Source organism: Passer montanus, unplaced genomic scaffold (assembly GCF_014805655.1).
Source record: "Passer montanus isolate IOZ18808 unplaced genomic scaffold, ASM1480565v1 scaffold28, whole genome shotgun sequence".
NCBI classification, from domain to species: domain Eukaryota; kingdom Metazoa; phylum Chordata; class Aves; order Passeriformes; family Passeridae; genus Passer; species Passer montanus.
The window spans coordinates 9,615,922-9,642,445 of NW_024367483.1; the positions used below are offsets into that span (position 1 = coordinate 9,615,922).

The 26,524-nt window shown below is 39.4% G+C and overlaps 1 protein-coding gene across 3 annotated transcripts in view; it reads left to right on the top strand.

Moving 5' to 3' along the window:
* Positions 1-10: 10 nt before the first annotated feature.
* Positions 11-26,524, top strand: part of CXADR (CXADR Ig-like cell adhesion molecule) — a 33,720-nt gene continuing 7,206 nt past the window's right edge. Inside the window, exons 1-8 of one of the 3 annotated variants that reach the window (XR_005627931.1) lie at positions 11-166; positions 16,047-16,216; positions 16,899-17,103; positions 17,461-17,616; positions 18,624-18,746; positions 19,030-19,168; positions 19,526-21,265; positions 21,354-22,507. Coding sequence is in view for 2 of the 3 variants with exons in the window: in XM_039713247.1 (XP_039569181.1) it covers positions 112-166; positions 16,047-16,216; positions 16,899-17,103; positions 17,461-17,616; positions 18,624-18,746; positions 19,030-19,168; positions 19,526-19,793 (1,116 nt within the window). In the remaining variant the exon portion in view is untranslated. Of the gene's footprint in view, positions 167-16,046; positions 16,217-16,898; positions 17,104-17,460; positions 17,617-18,623; positions 18,747-19,029; positions 19,169-19,525; positions 21,316-21,353; positions 22,508-26,524 lie in introns of those variants that run through there. The other 2 variants (XM_039713248.1, XM_039713247.1) reach the window with 2 other exon arrangements.

Here is a 26,524-nt window from a genome sequence, read left to right on the forward strand (position 1 = left end):
GGCGGGGAGCGGCCGGAAGTGACGGGGCCGGGCCGGGCCGATTCACCTGCTGGGCGGTGCGCGGGGCGCAGCCCGGGCACGGAGCCGCCGCCGCTGGGTGCCCGCCGCGCCATGGAGCCGCCGCTGCCGCTGCTCGGCGTGTCCCTCGTGCTGCTCTGCTCCGCAGGTGGGCGCAGGTGGAAGGGACGGGACGGGACCGACGGGAGGGATAGGAGGGAGAGAGGGGAGGGCGGGAGGCGGCGGCTCTGTGGGGCTGGGGGAAGCGCGGCGGGGCTGAGGGGGTGCTGCCCGCCCGGCGGGGCTGAGGGAGCCGCTGCCCGCCCGGTGTCCGCCCCGGGGCTGGGGCGCGCCGCACCTCGGCCCCTGCGTCTGTGGGGTCCGCGCCGTGTGTGTGGGCGTGGGGGGTCTCCGCCCTGTGTGTGTGTGTGTGAGGCTGTGTGTGCGGGTCTCGGCCGTGTGCGGGTCTCCATCGCTCGTGTATTCCCCGTCCCCGCCCGTCCCTGTGCCCTGCCCGCCCTCAGCGCGGGGCGCGGTGCTGGCGGTGCGGCCGCGCCGCGGAGCCGACCTGGGCTTTGTTCGCCCTCAGCGCGGCTGCCGAGCTTTATCTGCCGCCTCCCCCTCCCCTTCCCCCGCGCCCTCCCGGGCAGCCGCCGGTGCGGCCGGGTCCGCTGTGCCGCGGTGCCTGCCCGGGCTGTCCCGGCCGGAGCGGCTCCCGCGGCGGAGGCAGGGAAAACCGACGTGGAAAGAGCAAAAGGAAAAAAAAAAAAAAAAAAAAAAAAAAAAAAAAAAAAAAAAAAAAAAAAAAAAAAAAAAAAAGAAAAAAAATTCAAACCCCAGCCCTGCGTGTGTAGCACCTCCAGCATCCCGGCTGGCTCTGCCTTTTGAGGGGGTGGAAGGGCCCTCGGAGCCCGGCTGTGCAGACCCGATGGACACGATTGAGCCCTGCCGGGGAAACGTGGCAGGATTTGAGGGTGGGAGGAAAGGAGTTGAATTGGATGGACCCAAACGCGTTTGTTTTTCGCGATGAAAGAAAACAAAGGAGTAGATAGTCTCAAACAAAAAAAGCAATCAACCGTACCCAGAACCCACACATACCAAATCAAACGTGCCTGGGCTGCTAAAAAGTAGGCAGATGTTTTTCATCTCAAATCCTAGATGTTATTAGGTTCCTGTAATGAACTTGGTTGCCTTATCAGTGTTTCTTAAACATATCTCTAAGATAAATATAAGTTTTCACTAAAGTTGACCCAAACTTATGTGAAACTATAAAAGGTGACAGAATATCTATGGAGGTTCAGGTTCACAGTAAAATGTGTATCAGTTGTGTGAGGAGGTCAGGTTTTATTTCCTATTGAAATGTTAATGCCTGTGTTGATGTCACTGCTGTTTTGGGAAATTACTCATGGGATCAAAATTGTGTGTCTGTAATGGAATGGTGAACTCTGATCTCCTGAATGAAAGGGGATAGGTAGTTCTGCATTAAATGTGTTTCCTGAAACAGAGTTAGAAACGAGGTAGATGCTGTGTAAGAGCTGTGAGTTACTAGTATTTAGTTGACATGGTTAGTCATCCAGATTTATAATCAAATGCTTCATGTCATGAAAACTGTGAGAAGGACTTGTTGTGAGTCGAATTATATGTACTGCATTTGGACTGCTAGGTTATCAAAGGCTATGATTATAAAAGTTAGGAATAATTAATGTATGAGGAAATGTCAATCCATAATAGAATTTTACACTTTATTTCTGCTGGAGGATACAGGTGTCTTCAGACCTCAGTGTGAAACTGGATGACTTTGGAAATAAAGAATATTCCTGATAAAAACACACATACTTCTTTCATACAGTTATTTAAGTGATTACTCTAAAACATGAATATTTCACAGTCTTCTGAAGGAAATGAGTGAGTAATCTGTGTGTCGTAGGAGTTGATATGTTCTCCGAGCTAGCTTGTGTTGTTTCCCATCAGGTTGAGTTACAGTTTCTGGGTCTGTGCTGCAGATAGACATTGCTTCCTTCACTGAAGGAGCAGATGTCAGTAAGTTGCTGTTCTCCATACGGACCAAACTTAGAAGAAGCTATTTTTTGTGCAGTTGAGTGAGAGCTGTTGTCAGTGAAGCATTGCCTAGGTACTTGAATTTGTGGTGGTTGTGGTTTAACCCTAGTAGGAAACTAAGGACCACCTACATGGTCACTTGTTCCCCTTGTGTTGAGATGAGGGAGAGAACTGGAAGGGTAAAAATGAGAAAACCTGTGGGTGGAGATGAAGACAGTTTAATGGGGAAAGCAAAAGAAGGAATTAATTCACCACTTCCCATGGGTAGGGAGATGCTCAGCTGTCCCCAGGAAAGCTGGGCTCTGTCACACCTAAGGGTAGCTTGGCAAGAGAAACATTGTCACTCTGAACATCCCCACTTCCTTCTTCACCCAGCTGCGTTCACATCTTGTGGTGTGGCACTGTCTCCCTGGGTATACTGTGTTGATAAAGTAGTCTCATTCCATTTGGTGCAAATTGAAATTTGTGCAGGGTTTTCAATGGCTGAGAATAAACATAGGTGCTGAACTTGTGATCCTGATTTAACAAATACGATAGTTTACGGCTTTTAAGCTTCTGAAAATGTGTATGTCAGAACACAAGTTTTCAAAAATTGAAAATGTTAACATAGCCACATTATACCTATACAAAGACGTGCCAAAAAAGATACTGCATGCATACTGGTCCATTTAACCTTTGGAGGAAGGTTTTACAAAACAGCAGTGGCTGTGCATATAAATGTCCCAACTGAGGATGAGTTTGAGTAGAGTGTTAAGGTAAATAATTGGGCAGGAATTTCTTTAGTCTGTAGTGATATATTTTCTTGCTGCTGTTGTAGTGGGTTTTATGTGCATTTTGGTTTTTTGTTTCCAGCGGTAATAGTTGGTAATTTTGTACTCTGTTGAAATTCTGCAATGTGTGACACTTTATTAATAGAATTGTGAGCTTTTAAATTCGGTAAAAGTTCTGGTAAACCTTAGGAAAATCTGTAATTATTGCCCTGTTGTTAAACTTGCAAAAGTAATTCCAATATCCAATTCCAATATATGCATGCAGGAAGGAGTAGAATCTAATGCAGGCATGGTAAGTCAGCATTTGGTGGTTAATACACTTTGCCAAATAAGTCTAATAAGGAATTTAAGCCTGTTCATGTTTTTATGCATGCAATAGGATCTTGCAGAACCTTAAATTAGAAGTGTGACTACCACAGGAGTTTAATGATGACTCCCAGTCTTTTAATTGCTAAACCTGGGACACTTCATCTGTTGGGCAGTAATTGAACAGCATGCAGGGTTCAGTTTCTTCTCAAGTGTCCACTGAGATGAGAAGTTACCCAAAATTTGGGATCCGTTTCCTGGATCTTTGAGTTTTAAAAGTATGAAAGTCTTTAACTAGAGATTACTTAATCAACTGTTAGTGAACTGCTGTGACACCAACCATGACATCTGAATTAGTGATTTTGCCTTGGCTAATCTGTGTTTCCCAGAAGGTATTTTATGTGTTGGGAATGCTGCAGCAGAGATTATTGTAACTCATCACTTTTGTCCCCTCTGACTGCCCCGCTGTGTTGCATCAAACTTCAGCTGCCTCTCTGTCTTCACTTCCAGTTCTTGCCTCTTCCACAGCCAAGCCCACTTAACAGACAGATGAAGGTACCCCTCCTGAGTGTCTGGTTTAGCTTCTGTTTTTATATGAGCACATGTATGCTTTGCTATAACACCATTCAAACCTCAAGAAAGTAATCTGGAATCTTTAAATCTGCCTCAGTATTGGAGTGTATTAAAACTCCTTTGCCACAGTGCCTGAAGAAATTTGTACAGACTTGGAGCTTGTTTTGGGGGCCAGTATTGTTTCAACATACTTCCACAATAATTTAATCAATTGTTGTTTGCATGTTTCGTAAGCTTTTAATGATGGGGATCCTTTTTGGTCTTGTTGCAGCTTCTGATAGATTTCTTGAAACTTCTAGATACTGTGTGAAACATAATAAATACGGAGAAATTTTAACAACCGTGTGGCTCACCAGCATGGAAGAATGTGTGTGTCCCCACCCCCTCTACTACAGTAATTTAGTTACACTTTCATTTTTTCTGTTTCTTTCTTTTTCCCCTTTCCTTTTTAGGGAATTCCTGTTTTATTCCTTTGCACCTTTCCGGAGATGGCTCAGAGAAAAGTCTCTTCAGCCAGTTGTCACAGGAGTAAGTGGCAGGAAGTCAGAGTTCTGTGTAAACCTGTTTCAGTAGCAGCTGCAATATGAGCATCTCCTGCGTCCTAGCTGGTGCTTTCCTTTCCTGCAGTTGTAAACGGGCCTCAGTTGCTGAAAACTTCAATTTTTAACTGGTTAGATCACATTATTTGAAACAAGAAAGTGTTTTGCCACCAGTTTGTCCTGGTACAGGGCAGGAAGGACAAGAAGGATGGCAGAAGAGCATTAGGAGGAAAACTTATTCCTTTTGATCAGTATTTTCTAAAAGTTGGGAAATATCTCTAAAACCTTGGCCTGGAGAGAGCTTAGTCTAGGAGTAAGACTACATGGCTAAATCAGGCAGTCAGTCAAATGTCCAGCTGTAACCTCAAAGGTTATTTTTGCACCCCATTTGAAGTTGTACCTGGCATTCATCTGGCTCCATAGTGAACTAATTCAGGGAGTGTAAAAGTTATAAAAAGAATAAATTATTCTGTGGTCAGTTCCTTTTCCTGATTCAACTCAATGAATTCAGATCAAGTCTGAATTATAGCAGGGGGGTGTCAGCTGGAACTTCAAATGCACGTGGATGGAATATATTACTACTATTGTTTATTTATTAATTTATTTAAATGTCACCTACTTACTGGGTCATGTGTTCAAAATTTGATAAAGAGGCAAGATTTGGACCTTTATTGGTTTTGCACTGAAGCCATTCACTGGTGCTCTGATGTCCTTTAGCTGCTGTCAAGATGCATCTGAGGTACTTGATGGTTGCAAGTTTTGCAGTTGCACTTGCTGCTACATTTTTTAAACAGATTTGTTTTTCGTGCCCTACAGCTAAAGCCTATGTGCTTAGTACGCTGAAAAATGATTAGTCAACAAGAACAATTTGGTGTGTTGGAGGGAAAGATGAGGATTTGATACATTCTCAGCTGTTTGAACTTGTGCAGAATTAGTTTGCATAAGGAAGTTTCCTGTAGTCACTTATCCTGCATCATCAGTTCTTTGTTTTAGATGTATTAACAGTATAACCTACAAGGAATTATGTAAAAAAAAAAAAATTAATCTCCCTAAATTTTTAAATTATTAGTTAACTTTGTGGCTAATTCTTTGTGCTTATTCCTTTCAGTCTGTTACATGGTGGGAGTAGGGCAGGGAGGGAAACAAGAGCGAGCAGACAGGATGTTTTTCTCTGATATTATAATGCTTCACCTTTATATTAAAAAAGAAAAAAATGAAACAGTAACAAGAAAAGAGCCCAAAATCAACTCTGTATTACTGAATCAAGCAGTTGTCAATCTTAATGCAAAACTTGCATGTACGGGGGAAAAGCATTGCGTGTTCAGTAGCTCGGAAGAGCCAAAGCCTCTTTACTCAAGTGAAAATAATATGGCTGCTCAGTTAAGTGTTGGATTGTGGTGAACTCCCTGATGCATCGACTGACAGATGTGCCCAATGCATTCACACTGCCAGTGAGCTGCTTCATTCAGCTCCCTTTTAAATGCCATCAAATTGGCAGGAAAAAGATTGAATCATGTGGCTTGATTGCTCAGTGACTGTGTAAGCCTCCAATATCCCTCCGTAATGGGAAAGCGACTTGCAAAGCTAAAGGCAAAACAACCTGTGCAGCTGGCATAGACTTGGGAAGAGAAGGGGCAGGATTTTGTGTAAGTCCTGTCAGGATTTCGGCTCTGATCTTTTTATTTTTTGTATTCACTGAAAAAAGTCTTTGTAAAGTTGGCCTTCATTTCATTTTACACTTCTCAGTACTGTTTCTAGATGGTTCCTTAAGGACTCTGAAGTGGAGCCTGAAGGTACAGTGTCACATTACACCTGCCCCCATTACAGATGTGGTGTGGTTACATCTGTGTCTGCTGTGCTTGTTGCCCTTTCCAGAGGTGGCATTGGATTCCTTCTCTCCCTCCTTGTGTTGGAGCTGCCTCGTGCAGCTGCTGCCAAAGCCCATCCAGCTGATACCACAGAAAACTTGGAACTCATTGTGGTTTTCTGTAGATACTGGGCTAAACACAACTCCTCTGCTTAAACGAATCTTAATCCCAGTTTGTGTTACACTATCCCCTCCCCCTTTCGGTTGCCTCCCGAAAGCTTATCCTTCCCTTCAGTAAGGAGATCTGAATGCCCCCTCTCTCCACTTGATAAGCACGTCCCTCTCAGGAAGGTCATCAGCCAGCAGTTGCTAGGATACGGGCTGGTGGCTTTGGGTTTAGCAACCCAAAAGCTTCAAGAATGTGCTGAACAAGTAAGGAGAACAAGGACAGTTCGAAAATGAAAGGGGTGTTGGAGAGAATCTGAAGGCAAAGGGTGTGTTGAGGCAAAAATGAAGTTGTGGGAGGAAAAAAGAAAGATAATTGATGTTTTAGCCTGTGATTTTTAGGTTTTAATTGTTGCATAGCTGTTTCAGCTGATCTCAGTGAACTGTGGTGGGAAGTGAAATCAGGCTCATGCCATGTATTTGCAGAGTTGGGGTTATTGGTAATTTTGTTTTATGAGCCTTTAAGTTAAGGATTTTTTATTAGATTGGGAGGATGCATAACTTGTAGCTTAATTGTGCAGTACCTTTTAAACTGGGCAGGGGTATGCTATACTACACAAATTGGAGCTATTTATTAATTTAATGCTGTCTGAAGACATCCAGACTGATAGAGATTTTTTGTGTGTGTCTTTGAAGAAGTATGCATAGTAACTTTCCTATCTAGTTGGGTTTTTTGTTGTTTTTTGGTGTTTTTTTTTAACTCGTGTGATTTGACAGAGGATTTGTGGATTCAAGTAAATGTGCCTCAGAAGAGTGGTGCTTCTTCTCCACCCTGCTCAGAGGAAGTAAAATTTGGAAATACAAGCCCACTGTTTTGAGACCCAGCAGCAAAGTTGACTATCCAGGATAATAGATAGTTTCCCAGGTTTATTCTTATATGTAGGGGGATTTTTTTGGGGTGTGTTTCATTTTGTGTTGTTGTTGTTTCTTGTTTGGCTTTTTTTGTTGTGTTTTATTTTTTGTTTGTTGTTGTTGCTTTGTCGTTTGCTTGGGATTTTTTAAATAAGTGCCCTGCTGTTTCATCAGCCTTCTTGTTGTAGCTTATGGCAAAAACTTATTTCATGCAAATAAGTCTTTTATCTGCACCATTGGTGGAAAAAGTGTTCTGAAAACTGGGAGTTTGTTCACTCAGCCTCTTTGAACTCTTGGTGAGGTAGCTGAGATGAAATGTGCATGAGAGGGTTTTAAAATCTTGCCCTTACTAACATTAAGTGTGTAAAACTCTACAAAAACTGCTTTGTGGATGTAGTTTCCTGAACTATTTTTATATTTCGTTTGGGACTAAAGTAGGAAGGAGGAAATTGTGTGGAGCTGTCTCTCCTAGGTGAGTGCTTTTATTCCTGGGCTGTCTTTACTTTCTCTGGCTCTATAAACTGTATCTTTTCTCCACAGTAGGAGAGTTTCACTGAGATGTGTGACTCCAGTTTAGAGAGCACTGACCTGGGAAGTCTGAAATGCAGGTGTGAACACCTTTTGTCTTAATTTTACTGCCTTTGATGATTAGCCAGTGTTCTGCCTAATGGACTTAGGCTAGTGTGGAAAGGCAAGCTTTTATCTTCTCTCTAAACTTTTTGTATTGGGCCTTTTTGAGGTTTAAGTAGAAGAATACTTGGTACAGTAATGTCACTAGCCCTGGAGATGTCAGGTTTAAGTAGGCTTGTTCCTTTTGTTCCTTTTGCTAAAATGTGTTTCTGGGTGTTTTTACCACTAGTGTGACCTGTGCTTATCTCTGAATTTGTATCACTGCATTGTATGATAACAACACTCAGGGTGTGAAGCATGGAAAAAATGTGGTCTGTGAAGCATGTTAAATAGTAACTGTTTAACACTTGATATTAGCAGGACAGTACTTTCTTTGTCAGGAAAGACTTTGTGATTTGTCTTTATCAGCATGGGATTATACTAAAACCTGAATTCTTTGTGGAGTCTAAAATTAGAATGTACTAGAACCAAACCTCTTTACATACATGGATTCAGATGCAGTGATGCTGTGGGACTTTTTCTTCTCTTGTTTTATTTACTGTTGCATTATTACCTAGCTTTTGTTAGTTCCTGACCAATTGCTTGCCTGTTCCTGTCCTTCATCTCTTGCTTGTTTTACCTCCATTGAGGTTACTGTGAAGCATGAATACTCTTTGATACCTAGATACCTGGCTAAATTAATAGGATGTGTATTGAACTAATATGTAGGTTGGAATCTGTCATGTAACATTTTTGAGTTTCATTCTCATATCAAAAATCCCCAAGTCTATTGAATTTGCTTTCTAAAGGGAAGACTGTTAATTTTTTTATCCTTCTATTAAGCTTCATTTTTACTGACATTGTACCTTTCATGTTTGCTAAGCTAAAGGATACTGTTTAGGGACTGTTGTAGAGTTTATGATATGTGAAGAGTTAGATTTGCCAAAGCTTCATAGAGTTTTGGGCCCATGCTTCTGAAAGCTGTAACTGTGCTGGGTCCTTTTGCTCTTAGAAGTAAGATGTAGAAACTGAGAATCCAAATCTGAAGCTGGGCCTTTCTTTTTAAACATTTTTTTTTTTTTTAACCTTTTGAGGTGGGGTCTCAATGATAAATTTAGGATGTGGTTTTGTTTCTCACTTGTGGCAAAACAGTATAACTGCAGTTATCTCAGCTGTGCTGATGTGACTTAGCTGCTGGGTGCTGCAAAAACCACTAAAATAAGTAATGCCAAATATTTATTTCCCTTTATTCCTTTGTGGAGGCAGCTTTTAATCCAGTTACTTGATCAGCAGGAACCTGCCTTGCAGTCATTCCTTTTGGCTGCTGAGGATGCTGATGTTTGGTATTGTGAGGAAGCAGCAGATGATTGTGGGATGGTGGCTGCTTGTGGAGATTTCAGCCTTGGAGACTTGTGTTTGTGTCAGATTGTGCCACTAAACACCAGGGAGTCTCCTCAGCCAGGCACTCCTCTGTGTGTACCTTCCTCCCTGCACACTCCCTGCTTGCTCAGGGTGTAAACTTGACTCACTCACTCCTACAGGACCTGGGTTCAGAAGTGCAGGTTTGAAACAAGATGTTGTAGAACTGCCCGAGTGAAGGTGGGAAAGGAGAGAGTTGGGCAACTTTGTTCTGTGAAGTCATTACAGCTAGCTGAGAAAAGTAGGAGATGAACTGTTGAGAAGAGGCACATTCAGAAGAAATGGGTTGTTGGGGAGGTAGTTTTTGAGACTGAAATCTGCCTGGTGAAAATATTTGATCACAGGTACATCTCTAATCTGCTCTTGAAATAAAAATCTAAGCTGAAGTCTCTTAAGTGAATTTTATACCTTATGTCTCTCAAAGCACTAATGTGCATTTCTGGTTGTGGTCATTACTTGCTACTCAAGGCCACATTCTGTGAGAAAAAGCATTTATATATTTAGAGCCTCTGCTTGTTTGCAGTCAGGTATTGGCAAAGAAGACTGGTTTTGGAAAGCCTGGTAATAAAGTACTCTGAAGATGCAGGTGGATCACACTAAGTAGAACATCATCTCTGAACTCAACTCTTACCCTGTGTAGAAGCTGTCCTGTTCCCCATGTAGGGAGGGACTGTGCCTGCTGGGTTACATAACCCTTCTGTGGCACAGCCCTATCTGATGCCAGAGCCATTCATGCCAAATTTAGATGCACACTTACATTTGTGTAAGCCAGCAATGCTGAATTTCAATGTGCCCTGATTAAATAAGAAAATACTAAATGCATGAGTAGTTAATGGAGTAATTTGCTTTCCATTATTTATTAGTATATATCACAGCTCAGCTTATGTTTGTGTTGGAATGAAGTAAGCTTTGCTCCATTTTAATTTTTTGTCTGCTTTCTGTTTTGAAGATTCTTTTATACTAGAAAGCAACTTCTATCAGATTCCATAAAATATTTAATTTTCCCTAGATTATTCTTAATAATGTCGTTTGCTCAAGTAGAACACTCTGTGTTCTACTTCAGTGATACTTAAAAGTAAGTTCAGATATTCAGAAGGAAAGAGTTTTTCTAAAGATTTGCTATGGGTTTGCACCCCTTCAGAAATCATATGAAAAATTTCTTCAGTTATAGAGATATAGTTTGCAATGCTCTTTAGGGTCAGTTCCCCAGAAAAAAAGAGTATTGTATTTTATTTTATTTAAGAAACTTAAATCTGAATGTTCAGAATCCAAATAGTGTATTGGCCTCTTACTTCTTCTAATACAAACTTTTGTAAGGGATAATACTTACTATTCTTCATCAAGGGAAGGGTGCTTTTCTCAACCAGTCACAGCTGAATATGGCACATGTTCTTGCAAAATACTTTTAAAACAATATACGGTCATTTGGATCAGGTGCACTTCAATGTTGACTTTCAGGGGTTTTCTTGAGAGCTTGTTGTGTGCTTCTGAGTCTACGCTTCACAGTGATTAATTTGCTGCAGTTAGAAATTAGGTATTTTAATACTAAGCATATTTGAATAAGTAGGATGAATGACTTGAGTCACTTATCTGTGTATAAACCAGAAAAGTTGTCTGAAAAGGGTCTGAAAGTTTATCCATTATGCTAACTATGCTAACCAAACATTATCCAAACTATGCTAACCAAAACAAATACAGACTTTCAGCTTGTGATAAAATGTCTGCCTGTCATGTACCAGCAGTTGGATACCACAGTGAATCCTCTTATGTTTTGAGGAGCATATATAAATAAACAGAATCTCCCTGATTTGAGTGGAAACTGAAGGGATAAATCTTGGGGAAAAAATTGAGAAAATGTCGTCCTGTCACTGTGCTTGCTTCATGTAGATCTTTAATGCATTTGCAAAATTGTTTGTGTTGGATATAACCTCGGTCACGTCCAACCTTCTGCTCCAAACAGCAGCAACTCTGAGTACTTTGGTCTTCTCTGTACCAGCTATCACCTGTCCAGTTTTTCTCTCTGAATCTTTACTGCTTGTGTAATAGTAGAGGTTTTCATGTGGCACTGGAGTCCCATGCTGCTTTCAGCTTTAGTTGTGTTTTGACTTCCCTGGCAGGGGTGCTGCATGCCTGGGCAATGTTGTGTATTCTTGCCTTGATAGGCTGTTGTTGCTTCTTCCTCCTTAGGACAAGCTGCTGATTAATCTGTTTATTTTGCTGGGTTTTGGGATGTACTGCTTGTGTGTGGTTAGTAATTGTCCTTAAATACTCCCCAATTTTCTTGAGCTCTTTTTCTTTTTAGAACTGGATTCCACAGGACTCCAGCTGCTGGCTAAGTCAGTCTGCTCATTTGAAGTGCAGGGTCTGTGCTGGATTTGCCTTCCTCCTCTCAGGATTTTGAACGTCACTATTTCATGGCCAAGTGGTCATGGTCAAGGCTGCTGTTGATCCCATCCCTGGCAAGTTCTTGGGGTTTTTAACTTGAAAGCAATCTCAAGAAAATATCAAATGAGGATTGACTCATTTAGTGCTGTTTTTCTCTGAAATCTTTCGGAAACCTCTTGGAGTTTTGTCTCCTGCTGTGTTGCCCTTCTAGTAGATGTCACAGAGCTGAAATAGTAACCAGTCTCTGTCATTTTTAGAAACTTTCTGGAACTGCTGAAGTAGTTTTCATCAGGCTCTTATCCTGACCGTGTGATTTGTAACAAACTTTGACTGTGATGTTTCCTTTAATCCTGACCCACAAGCTCTTAGCCAGGCTGTTGTCTGTCCTGTAGAACAGCTTTTTGTGTTCCAGCTGCTCCTACAGGTAGAGGGCAGGTCACCTGCTGTTCTTCCTGTTCCTGGCGTTGTTTAAAAGCTTGTGTCCACTCATGACAAAGCACCGGTCATGCAAGCTGTCCCACGCACCCCACTCTGTGTCAGTTCTGTGTACAGGTGCTGTAGGTGGCTTCCCTTTTAACATGGTTCATCCTCACCAGGGTATCCCTTCCACCAACCTGACCCAGGTACTTCCCATGGCTCAGTGTCTATTCTCTCCTTGACTGCCAAGTTCAATTACCATTCCCTGGCAGATCTCTCATTTCCAGGGCTCATCACCAGCTCTGATGAGGTCTTTCATATCCCACTTCCTTGACTGGATCCCATCTCTAACTTAGCAGCCCTTGTTTCTCAGGGGTACTTGTGGCCATAAAAGTCCAAGTGCTCCTTGCAGTGCCATTCCTGTAGTGAGTTCTTAACTTGAAGGATGTGTCTCTACAAGCCTTTCCCCCCCTACAGGAAAAGAGCAAGGAGAGTAAGCATCACCTGGGATCCCATGTCCTCCTTTGCCCCTGGAGTTTTCTAACCACGCTAGATTTGCTCCATCCAGGTCTCTGTTAATAGCAGGTAATAATTAAGTGGGAAAGAAACAAAAAAGAAAAGAAAAAGGCACTAGTGGTGATGATAATAAAGGTCAGAGGACACTTGACAATCTCTGACATGTCAAATTGGCCAAGCCTCCTTTTCCAGCATATCTGGCAGCTGATGTCTTCTCTGCAGAAGGAAATCTCCAGCTAGTATTACCTGCCCCTCCCTTGTGTTGCTAATGCTTAGTCCAAGCCCAGCTAGCTCTGACTTGTACCTTAATTGAGGCGCTTGCTGCCTCTGCATGCTGATGTTGACCCAAAAAAAAAAGTGGAAAAAATATTTGTGTTTGCAGCTTTACTGTAAGGAAAAGACTGTGAAACAACTGGTATAATGAAAAAGAGGTGTTGGGAGAAGTGCAGTAAGAAAGGAATTGAGATTTATGGAAAAAGCTCTGATAATTAGAAGGCTCAGACTGATGTTTGAGTACCTCTCTGAGCAGCTAATGTGTGCTGGAAGCTTCACGTGCAGGAATGATTGTTGGGATTGTTTTGCTGAGGATTGTGTGCTTTAGCTTTCATTAACGTGTTTGCATGCAGTCAGTGTGCATGAAAATACTACTTGGTCTTCAAAAGTATCAAAAATCGAAACTTTAAAAATATTTTTATGACGATCTTCTATTTTGAGCAAGGCTCTTCAGGGTGTTGGGTTCTGCTTTTATTTGGCATGTGGTTACTATGTTGATTTGTATGTTTGGGTCAGAGAAATGAGTGCTGTAGTAGAAAGTGAAACATTTGCTGTTTCTGGCTTTTAAAGCACTTGGACCCAGCTGCCAGGCAGTGATATGTAGGACTACTGGAGTCTAGTTTCCTAGGAGTGTGTCTCTGAAATGTAGTGCTTCCAGCTTTTAGCAAAATTTTTCTTCCCAGTTGCCACTTTCTCAGTGTTTTGCCATGAAATTGTGTAATGTCTACTTTGAAATTATACTCGCATGAGTTGTCTGGCAATGAAGAAGCAAGAGATAGTTGAAGAATCTAATACTTATTAGCTATATCAGTACAAATGAGTACTTGGGGGACTTCTGTTTGTACTGGATTGTTATTTCTTTTATATTTGTTTTGAAATTGTCATCGAAGAGATGAACAAGTAACAGCTGAAGAGGGAGGGAAATAATACATTGATTGTACAAGTCCCATTTGTTTAGAAAAGTAGTCAAAAAAATCAGCACATGAATACTCATCTGTCCTTTTCTTTTCTGGCCATGTTGTGTTTCAGCAGGTAACAACTGAAAATCACAGGGGTTGATACTTTTTTAGTAGTAGGGATGTGTCATACTGCCTTCAGAGTATGAGTTCCATTACCCACTATCTGCTGTGAAAAGACAGAGTGTTGCTCTTACGTGAATTATTGTCCCATTTGTGAAATTCTCAGCAGGGTCTCTTGTGGGGAGGGGAAAGCAAATGTGTGTGCCGTGATCCTTTTTTGTGGAACTTCAGATGGCAAAGTGACTGTGACTGGAGATGCCGCCACAGAGTAGCAGCTCTGCTTCAGTGATTTACTTCAGAATGAAAGCTCCTAATTTCCCAGGTTACAGATTTGAGGCTTTTAAGGATGTAAGTAATATCATAATGTATTTCATTATCAGTCACTTGAACTGCGTTTGAGTTCGCATCTCTTTTCTTTCATGTAGTAATGTTGAAGATGCAATTTGGAGATGAACTGGAGAGTATTGTATTACAGTTCCCTAATGAGGCCATGGGGGGAAGGGAAACAGAAGAGTATGGAAGTTGCTGAAAAAACAGTTCAGGAATTTACATTAGTAATGTAAATGCTACTGTGTGTTATGGAAACATTAATGTACTTTAAATCTACCCATAAACAGAGGTGGTACTAGTGTTGTCTTTGCTTATTCAGAGTTTTAGAATGGCTAGTTTGAAAATCTGAAAAGATCTTTTAGGAGGGGATAGGACTACTTAGTGGCAGAGAATTAATTGTTCAGATCTGTTTGCTGTGGTCAAAAAAGAGGTAGTACCAATCGAATGGAGTTGTCTTTGAGAAGGTGTACGTTGTTGGTAAGAGACATTGCACATAGATCTCTTTCCTACCTCAAGTTGATGTGGATTTTTTTGGTTGATGTTGCTTTTTTTTTTCCTTCCACCAGACTGAGGGTAATGTCATGAAAAGTAATACCATGAATGGTAGGAAGCATAATAATCCTACCTAGTTTTTTAATAATCAACTACGATGAAAGGCTTTTCTAGCAGGCTGTAGTCTGGAATTTAGTATGTCAAGTAATTTCTCTTTCTGAAGGATTTTTTAAAATAGCTGTTAAAGATCCTGTTGTTTTGTCATCAGGAAGAGAATGCAAAGACTTGCTAGAGAGCAAAATTTTAAAAAAAGTGGAAGGATATCTGTTGGGTCCCTTCCAACTCATCATATTCAATGATCTACTGAAGGAAGCTCCTCTACTTCACTGGAGCTCCTCTACTGTATGGAGAAGTGCAAGTTAGAACAAAAAAGCACTGTGTGAAATGATTTTAAAGACGTTTCCTTCTGAGGCTGTTACTTTACCTCTGTAAAAGGCACCCAAGCCATCTATCTTCCTCAGGCTGTCCACTCTCCTGGTGGCCTTGCAGCTCTTGTGGCTGTGTTCACATCTGTGTGTGTCTAGCAACCTGCACGCATAAACTGACCAAAAATCTGAGCTTGGTTTCCAACAAAACAGTTGATGTAACAGTGCCAAACCTATTTCCATCATGAGCAAAGGGTATATTTCCACATCCTGGCTGTGATGTGCAAGCCTGTACATTTGATATAAGGCAAGGCTGTGTTTGTGGTGAAATGGGGAATCTTGCTTTAGGCCTTTTGAGTAGCTCTTTTTGTGTCACTATATGGATTCTTTTTCAGGGTTGAATTGAGGAAAATTTGTTGTTTGGAAGCATATTTGCCTAGAGGCATGCAGATAAGGATTGCACAGCCTTTGTAGAGGAGTAAAACAAGCAGAACAGACAAACAAATGCAGAAAACTCATTGAGATTTTTGGAAAAGATTAATTTGCCTTCTGTCTCCCTGAAATGGAGGAGTCCTTGTAATAGAAGGTGAAGTAACTTACGTCCAACCTAGGACTTCTCATGAATTCTGTCTGTCCTGGCAGACTTCACTGCTATTCCATACTTTCATTTTACAGTGAGGGAGTAGTGGTAAGGTGATTATGTAGTGACTCAAAAACCTGCTGTGGAAAATGTTTAGCTTAGGATTGTGTGGGACGTGAATTGTGCAAAAAAAAAAACCAAAAAAAAACCAAAAAAAACACAACCAAAAACAACAACTATGGGTTGAAAGCTGTAGCTGCCTGTTGGATGTAATTCCAAATGAGCAGCACGGGGCTTTGCACTGTGTTGGGTGTCAGGGTCTGCACAGGCTCCCTTCAGTGGTGACAAGTCTGACCAATGGCATGATTTCTATAAGGAAAAGTATGTGATAGAGCACTTACGGTGAACAACTGTGTCTGACTGGTTCTCAAAACATAAAAATATATTTTTATAGGTCTGACAAGAAGCCTAACTATAACTTCAGTTGACCCATCAATGTTTGAAAAAGCACAAGGAGAGAAAGTTACATTGCCATGTACTTTTGAACTCTCGGAAGAAGATGAAGGACCACTAGATATTGAGTGGGTATTGATACCAGCAGACAACCAAAAGAAGGAACAAATAGTAAGTAGAGACTTCTCTTTGGACAGTGTTAGTTCAGTTGTTTCAGTAGGTCAATGTATGAGGTTTTTACTGACTCTTTAAAGTTCCACCTTTTCAGGTTGGGAATGCTTGTGATCTTAAATTGCTTTGAAGCACAAGTCACATGAAATCTAGTGGAAGTTTTGAAATACTGGATTAAGGATGAAATGTTAAGACATTTTTCACTATAAACTTGCCTTCTAATGAAGAACTTCCAAATTAAATAGACTTCAGTTCCAAAAAGCAAACTTTGCTTTTATACCTGTGTTATCTTCCTTATTGAAAATAGATTCATGAGGACTTAATTTTAAATATATTAACTCTTTTAGTTCTTAATGCTTTCCTGTCTTTGAAAACCTTGTAAGTAAGATGATTTATATTAGTAGGCAGGTTTTGCAGAGTTAAATTGGAGCAATTCTAAACAGTTTTCTTTGAGTCAGAAATCAATGCTGACATATTGGTACTTGGTCAGGTGTTTAGTTGGAGTATTCACTATAATGCTGTGTGTGGTGATATTTTGAAGGTGGAGATATTTGACTCACTCTGTTTTATTTCTGGGGTTAAAACTATAGAAAGAAACTTGAGAATTCAAAGAGATGAAATGATTTTAAATGTTTGCACACTAAGTGGATTTCTGAATAATATTTCTTTTTTTTTTTTATAGATAATTATGTATGCTGTAGACAGGGTTTATAATCATTATTATGCTGGTTTGACTGGGCGAATGCAGTTTACTAATCTTGATCCCAGATCTGGTGATGGTTCATTGGATATTCTGAATTTAAAGGCATCAGACACTGGCACATATCAGTGCAAAGTGAAGAAGGCTCCTGGAGTTCAAAGCAAAAAAATACAGTTGACTGTACTTGGTAAGATAATTTATTTTCCTGAATTTTCAGTGATTTTTTTATATGCTTATTCCACCCTATTTTCAGTGTCTGAAATGAAAGCTTCAGTTGGGCAGTGTTGTACTGAATCTGTGGTGATTATGGTCATTATTGAGGCCTTGGGAGGGGTGGGCATAATTCTGTTCTGGGAAATTAAGGGAATGGTATTTAGAATAATAAGCATTTATAGAACTTGTATTTTGTAGAAAAGACTTTCTGTGCATAGAAATGGTTTGTGGCACAAACTTTATCTTTCACAGAATGGACTGGCTGCTAGAACACAACTAGGAAACATTTTGATTGTGACTGTTATTAATTCAGTGATGTTTTGTTTATTAGTAAAGCCAGCACGGACTAAATGTTCCATTGAAGGATCACAGGAGATTGGAAAAGACGTTACCTTGAAATGTGTGTCACAAGAAGGATCCCCACTTTTGTCTTACGACTGGAAAAGAGTATCTGGCACGCAGAATCTTCCTGCCACTTCCGTGCTGAGTACTGTCAAACTTCATTTATTACTCTGAAATAATTAAAAAGATTGCAATATTATTTTTGGCTTATCCTGACTTGTAAGCATGTCTGGGTTAGTATTACTCTAGAGTAGTCAAGATTAAATGCCACTTCTGCCCTCTAACAAAACTGACTTTGAAACAAGCTGGAGTTGATTCTGGTTTTTAATTCATTCTTGGAAATGTTTCAAGCTTCAAGTTGAGATTCTTATCATTAAGAGCTGCGGTAGCATGCGCACCTGTGCCCAGATGTTGTTAGTTCTCCTGCTTGCTGATGGTTTTGCTTTTGTGCTTAAGTGAACAGTAGGGAATTCAGATGTGGCTTCAATATGATTTAAAAAAAGCAAAAATCTTCATTTTTTTGTAAGCTTCTGCATTCTATTAGAGTATGTAATATCTTAAAATACAGATCCCTAAAAATCATCTACAAAGGAAGAACCTTAGTACTGTTCTTCATTTTGGACTTGACTCCTGGTCTCCTATTTGATGTCTCTTATTTATTGTTTTGACAGTGAATCTGTTGATCATTAATGTCCTCTGTACCACTCAAGATTTTAGGCTACTGTTGTTTTGCCCGTTCTGTCTCTACATCACAAATTTGTTTTGTGGTAACAAAAAGAAATGGGCAATGTCAGTGCTGGACAAGAATGAGTGGGACATTGTGCAAGAGTGACTTGCAACTTGCAAAAACCATGTTAATTTTGGGTTTGTGAATGTATTTTGGGGACACTGAATGTGTTCTATAGAATATAGACCCTATCTAACTTGTTCAGCAGATAGAGCTAGTCAAATGCTGTGGAATACATTTCTAATGGGATAAGACTTACAAAAAATAGCATTTTACAGCATGATAGAACTGTTTTAATATGGTTTGTTTCGTATAGCATTTTTTAAGTTAAAATTTCATGTGTATGCTGGTTTAATAATTCTGTGATATTAAATATGGAATTATATTTAGGAAAATGGTAAGCCTCTACCTTCTGTTGTTTGTAGATAAAAATACAGGGGAACTTCTTCTGAAAAACGCCTCTCGAGAGTATTCTGGTAGATACAACTGTGTGGCCACAAACAGAGTTGGCACGGATGAATGTTCTGTTGAGCTGAATGTCACCCCTCGTAAGTGTTTGCTGTGTAATAGTCACACAGTGTTCTTGTATTTAAGCTGAACAGCCTTTTTCTCTAAACTCCTAAATGGTTAAAAACCCCAGTGCTCTTATGTAATTTGTGGGTGCCACTTCAAGTCTTACTGTTTTAAATGCATGTGATTGAGCACTCCCCCTCTGATTCAGTGATTCAGTATTATTGACCTGCCTCATGTGAAAGATACTGGGCTTAATGTTTAAAGAAAGGTCTTATAGCTTTACATTTAACAAACAGTATTGTTATTTGTCTATTCTAGCCGTAAATACAGCTGGTATAATTACTGGAGCTATTATAGGAACTCTGCTGGGTCTCTCTGTACTGTGTTCTATCATCTTCTGTTTTTGTAAGAAGCACAGAGAGAAGAAATACGAGAAAGAAGTACATCATGATATCAGGTAACAACGTGTCTCTATTTCTGAGCAGTATTATTGGAAGATTAACTTTTAAATGTGTATTTCTGCAAATAAGTTACTTAACAGTTGAGATTTGTCTTAATCTGGAAAGCTTATTATAACACTAATGGCTTGTCGGAGAACTTTTTGTGGTTTGTCTAATTTCAGCAAACATTTTAGAGGCAATGAATATTGAGGGTTTGGGGGGGTCTTTTGTTGCTTTAAAGGAAGACATAAGGATATTTTTTACTACATTGGAATAGAAAAAACCCAGACTGAATATTTGTTTTAAAGTAATGGTGACTGAACTCTTGTTCTGCAACTGATTTTTTTTTTTTTGGTGTGTTTTGTTAATTTCAGAGAAGATGTTCCACCTCCAAAGAGTCGCAGTTCTACAGCTCGCAGCTACATCGGCAGCAATCGTTCTTCCCTGGGCTCAATGTCTCCCTCCAACATGGAAGGATTTACCAAAACTCCATATAGCCAAGTCCCAAGTGAAGACTTTGAACGTGCTCCTACTCAAAACCCAGCCTTTGCACCTTCAAAGGTAGCTGCACCTAATTTAAGTAGAATGGGAGCTGTTCCTGTGATGATTCCAGCACAAAGCAAAGATGGGTCGATAGTATAAAATATTATTAATTTAAAAGCTGTTTTTTTAAAGTGTTCATTGTAAGTATTAGAGAAAAATACTGTGTTCCATCCCTCATTTAAACACTGGCATGAAATTTTCCTTGAAGAGAATATACAAATGAGTTTGAAAAGCCACCAATTCTCATGTTTAATTTTAAACTTATTTGCATATGATAGTTGAACTATTTGCTAAAAACGTTGAACTTCATAAATAAATATCGGACACTGAAGGTATTTTGACCTCTGGTAGGTTGCTGAGGAGGTTCTGACACTGTCAGCTAATGTACAGTTCTGAATGTGTAACAGTGAGACACAGGTGAGAAGTAACAAAAGCATTTCATGTGTAGACCATGAAGTTTCTCAGAGTTCCTGAGATTTTATTCTCAGTTGTGGAATAACAAAAATATTTTAACTTGGCCACTGTCTGGTATAGTTGCAGGGGGCTGAAAATACCAAGGATGACTTTGAATTCTGTTCAAATTGAGTATTTATGTGGTTCTTTAACCTGGTGATGTTTGTTTGGAGTACTTGAGCTCTTATTTCAGGGGCAGACAGTCATTTGATTGGTTCAATTTATTTAATTAATCTGTTCTGAATTTAAAAGGGCAATGAGTGGAAGTGTGACAGAAAACCTTGCAAGTTCTTTGAAACACAAATTTTTTTACAATAACTAGTTCTGGTCCTGTCAGATAACTTAATACTTATGTTATCTGATGCAAGAGGTCCTATCAGATTGTTGATAGAAGTATCTAAGCTCTAAAACCTACAGACCAACTCTTACTGTCACAGTAAGAATGAGTTAATGCATCTTTACACAGGTCTTGAAGTTAGTTGTACCTTGCATTTTCCAATGCCTGGTTAGATACTGAGGCAGTGCTCTTAGTTTTTTCCCAAAGCAATTTCCTAGAAGCTCTGTGGGGATTTGATGAGACCTCTTAAGTAACTGGTATTTGATGTCTGTCCTCTTGCTCTAACCACAGTGGAAGCAACTTTTCTCATATGCCCCTAAGCAGTAGTCAGTCCTTGTTCAAGATGTTAATGTCTGGCTGTATGAATCTGCAAGGAGAGAAAGCTCATTTTTTCTTGCCTCTTTAACAACCCTAAATATTCTGAACCAATGTTCAGACTGTGGAGGGCAAGCATTTCATGTAACTGAGAGAAAACAATTACCCAGAATTGTTGATACAAATCTCATGTTGCAAGATTGAAAACACTTCTTCCCAATTTTGCAAACTTAAAGCAATACAGGAGAAACACAACAATTCCTTGTCTTACTTTCACATGTATTTAAGGACTTCTGGTAGCTTCTGATGACTGTTATATACCTGCAAAAGCTCAATTTAAAACTCTGTACAGTTTGAATCTGTGAATTCTTTCTTCCTTCCTGTTTTCTACCTTCTTTGTCTTGTGCTGGGGAGCAGGTCGGGGAGAGTTTGTAGCTTACTCTAGCTAGAGATGTTGAACTGCAAGGTATTTTGGAAAACTGTAAATTCATTACAGTATGTGCAGTGATGTTGATGAAGGAAGCTTACTCTAGCTAGAGATGTTGAACTGCAAGGTATTTTGGAAAACTAAATTCATTACAGTATGTGCACTGATGTTGATGAAGGAGATATCTGAATAGCCTGTTGAAAGATGTTAGGATTATTTGTGTGTAGCAACAGTGAGAGAAAACAACATTAACCCAGACCTCTAAGTTTATTATCTGCTTATCTGTAGCTGCCTATACATACATCTGTGATGAATTCTTTGGCTTACTACTAAATGTTTGTCCTATCTGTAAATAGGTGCACAATTTTTGGCTGGCACTATTAATGTAAAGAAATTCCCCTGCCCATGGCAGTGGTTGGTACAAGGTCATCTTTAAGCTCCTTATAACCCAAACAATTTCATGATTTTAACATGCCCTTCATACTGAATTTAGAAACTTGAATGGCTATTAAGTAATATAGAGTTAGTTTTACACATTTGGAACTTTTTTAGATTGTAAACTGATACTGTTAGAGATCAGATTTTTTATCTTTCATGTGTGCCTTGTCAATAAAATTTGCCTGATTGTAACTTCAGTTTTTATTAAATTTCTGGTGCCTAAACATACTGTATGAACAGGTGCTTAGATGATGGTACAGTTCTTAAAACAAAAACTTGTGATCTGATTTCTTGATTCTTATGTACTATTTATACCTCTTCATGCCTATTTTTGGATGTGAACTTCAGTGTCTCTCTCTCTGTATTGTTCTGTATTTCAAAATGTCACTTAACTCCTTCAATTGCTAATTATGATTTGAGTGTTTGTGTTCCTGTGTAAGCTCTTCAGTTGTTGTACCAATGAGAGAGATGATTGAAATGCATTTATGTGGTGAATAATAGGCTTAGTAAGTGTGCCAAACATAGCTTCTGAAGAACTATAGATGAGGAGACATGTTTTTGCATCCAATTATTGTGATAGAAGAGACTTCCAAGATGTTAATCATACACTGATTGTTTACCTTGAAACTAAGGCCTTTCTTAATGAAAAGGGTGTAGTTACTACAAATACAAGTTGAGTGCAAGACTAAAGTGAATCACAGACTGAGAGAGAGCTATAAACCTAAGGAACCAGGCAGCAAACCTACTAAATTTGGTTCTAAGCCTTCTGTGGACCTATGTGTTTTTTGGTGGTTTGAGGGATTTTTTAAATTAATTTTTGGTTTGGTTTGGTCTTGGTTTGGCCTGAGACAAACCTAAGGAACCAGGCAGCAAACCTACTAAATTTGGTTCTAAGCCTTCTGTGGACCTATATGTTTTTGGTTGTTTGAGGGATTTTTTAAATTTTTTGTTTGGTTTGGTCTTGGTTTGGCCTGAGATCCTGTAACTTACAGTCAGGTAAGCCCTAGGACACTCAAACTCAGAAACCTGTCTCAGTAAAGCACACAGAGCAGAGTTTACACATGCTTGATGCTCTGTCAGCTTGTGCAAAATAATAAATGGGCAGAAGGACAGCCTGATGTGCCCTCAGAGCCTGGCTGTTAGGCTTAGCAGCCTTGACAGTGTCTGTCTATTTATGTAATTGCATGGAAAAATGAAAGAAATGGAATCTGACACAGTCCTTATCTGAAATATAGAACCTCTGACTTGGGGTAAACTCTGCCTCAAGTTGCTATCATCATGCCTTTTTGGGTGGATGCAACACTATTATGAAAATATAATACTACTACTATAAATTATTTCTTTTGTTGCTAGATTGTTCACTTACACTGGATTATGATTCTCAAAAGCAGCTACTGTATTTTAACAATAATTTCTAGCTGTGTGGGAGATGAACTGGTTAAACATATGACGTGTCCGATGTGACAGAGAGCTCTGCTGACAGAACACTTTTAGGAAGTGATGGCAGCTGATACACCAGTTAGGAGGTGGCATTTTTAAAGTCTCATTTAAAAAAAAAAGGGGGGGGGGGGGGAGGGGGGGGGGGGGGTGGTACCATTGTGTAAATACTCTAAGTGAGCTCAAGAAACCTCTAGTTAATGTCATGACTGTAAACTTGCCTGTTGAGGACTACTATATGTAGAAAGAAACCCCTCAATTTTAGCATGGTGTGAATAAAGTGTTAGACTTGTAATACTGTAGAGGTTATGTAACACTTGTCCATACATTACAAGAGTTTTCATCAACTTTCTGCAGTGGGTATTTAAAGATACTTGTGTGAAACTTCCTTCCCTAAGAACAAATACTTCTTCCAAAACTGTGTGGTGCACAGAAATGCCTTGTTGGAGGGGTAAAACATGACTTTTGAAAGAAATGTACAATGCATACGTCTTTCTCAGCTCTTGATAGTCTCATTCATATTAGATGTATGCTTCCTGTTTAATAGTGCAAGTAAGACTTCTGAATTGCAAGTTTTTATGTAATGCTGAATATTGTATATTACTGGTTTCCATGACAAGCTTTTAGTTTTGTTCTGAGCAGTGTATATATCCTGGATCACTCTAGGTCTTTGTTCAGTCTAAAGATGATATGCTATTTGTGTCACTTAAACCTTGTTTTATACACTTGATAGGTGCTTTTTGGGGCCCTTTGTTGAATAATCCCCTAGCACTGAGGCATAGCTCAGCTGAAATCAGAGCAATAACAACTTCCTGGGATCCAAAACGTTACAATGTTACATTTCTCATGCACAAAGCATGGACTTTGAACATTGATATGAATTTCAGTATGAGGTTTTTATATTCACACTTTTGGGGGAATGGTATTTTAAAATACAGGTATTGTGAGTGAATTTGTAAAAAAACCAAAATCCAGAATTTTAAAATGCTATAGTTCCATGACAGACTTGTGTACTTTTTGAAATAAAACTGTTGGAGAAAACAGTAGTCTGTCTTTATTTTAAAGCAGCACATGTATATGTCTTCAGCTTTTTCTTTATGTAATTGGAAGTGAACTAATAAATATGGCTGTGTATACCATGCTGGCATGAATAATTTTATTTATTGCAAATAAAACTTTAGATATTTTAACATATGCTCTTTTAGATGGGGTTTTTAATTGTAGGTATAGTTATACTGAAATGTAAGCCTGGAAATGAACTTTAGATTAGATTTAATCCCTCTTTATTTTAGGTAGAACCAAAAATTCCTGAAACTGATTAATGTTTTTCCTTCAAAGTTCAAACAAGCAGGTTGACAGCACTCAAAGTATGTTGATAAAATGCTTGGGGGTTTTATTGTGAGTGTGTTAATCTGCATCTCTTTCAGTTTCAATGAAGCTGACTTGGGACACTCTGCACTGCTTGTCCTTGCAAGCTAACTGATTATTGTTCTTGTAACTTTACCTGAGATTAATGTGATTTCTCCAGTGTCATCTTGGGTGGAGATCCAAAGTCTGGCATGGGCTCCATTTGCATTAATGGCATGTATTAAGTTTGTATAATTGGAGGCATAATTAACTTATATTTGCCAATGATATATGCATGTTCATATGTTATAATGCATGCCTATCTTGATATATTTGTGTTCTGGGCCAGGCCAGAGGTTCCAGTGACTTCTTTATATATATAAAAAACCCAACATATGTGTGCACAAGCATGTGAAGTTAAGTGGAGTACTGGTGGATAAGCCTCTAGGATTTTTTTTATTTTATTTCAAATTAAGAGTCTTGCTTAAATACCAAAAGAAACCTAATAAAGTGGAAGTTCAGATTTGTCTCCATAAATAGAGATCTAAGAAACCTATCTTACACTCTTTTTAACATTCATGTCAAGATTGGGAAAGGATGGAAGTGTTGAACTTAGGGTGGCAGTTTTGTCACAGATGGCTCTTGCATGCCTCAGCTGCTCCTCAGGTCTGTTATGTGGAGAATAGGTGACCGTGAACCAGAAGCTGAGTACTACTTCCAGCTTGTCTGTGGAATTCCAGCAAAACAGCTAGAACTTTCCTGAGTGTCCTGACAGAAGAGAGGGCACTCAGCACCTGATAGCTCTACGGAACCTCTGTGGTCCTTTATATGTGTGTTAGACAATGCCTTGGATAAAGTGTCATAAAAGGTCTGGCTGTTTGTTTGTTTCTCTGAGCATCTTGGCTGTGTCTTTTGAGCTTACTGCCTCTAATTTGTTTTCCTGATGTTGAGTTGTTTCAAAGCTCAGTGATAATACTGGCAATTAATTGCTAGGCTCTTTTAAAAAGCAGATAATGACAGCAACTTGGCCTTGTTTCCTATCTGAAAAATTCATAAAGCAGAATACTTTGTAAAGAAAATAGCTGATTATGTGTGTTAGACAATGCCTTGGATAAAGTGTCATAAAAGGTCTGGCTGTTTGTTTCTCTGAACATGTTGGCTGTGTCTTTCGAGTTTACTGCCTCTAATTTGTTTTCCCGATGTTGAGTTGTTTCAAAGCTCTATGATAATACTGATAGGCAATTAATTGCTAGGCTATTTTAAAAAGCAGATAATGACAGCAAGTTAGCCTTGTTTTCTGTCTGTAAATTCATAAAGCAGAATAGTTTGTAAAGAAAATACTCATTAAGTAGCAGAAGTAAGAATAGGATGAAACAAAGCTATGAATGTTGCCTACCTTTCCAAGTGTCAGTTTATTCTAAAACTACTTTTAGCTTGTTTATGACCATAGGTGATTTCTCAAAACGTGAAAACTTGCATCTTAATTAAAAATAATGTGTGTGCTTGAGTTATGATGATTCTGTTGCTTGTCCTAATTTGCTTTAGGCTTTTTATGGAATGGTGCTGGCACAGCTACCAGGAGAAGAGTATGAATCTTTAATTTTATAAAATAACCACTGGCAGAAAATACTGGCCTGGAGGATTGTGTTATCCCTGCTTCTTACTTCCATTCAAAGTCAAGTTTCTGGAAATAGGGAGCTTTTAAGTATCTTTTGATTTTTATATTGTTGGAAATCAAAGTCAGTATCACCCTTGTAAGTTGGTGTTTTGAAGACTTCAGCTTTCAGCTGTCGAAGCACTGGTCAGGTTGCTTTGGGTATGCAAAATATTTAGTGGCAGCAGCTGCAATTTGGGTCCTCATTTTTAATAAAGTTTCTTTTGGTCAATGCTGTCTAGAGAAACAGATGAAGGACAATTGTACCATATTATTTGGGAAATGAAGCAGTGCAATTCATACAGGAACCCTGCATGATGCCAGGGTTGATGGATGGATGGAGGGAGGGAGGAGAACATCTTTGTAAGGAAGTTGAGCTTGTTGATTATACAACTTGATTACGTAACCGTTTTAAAAAGTGG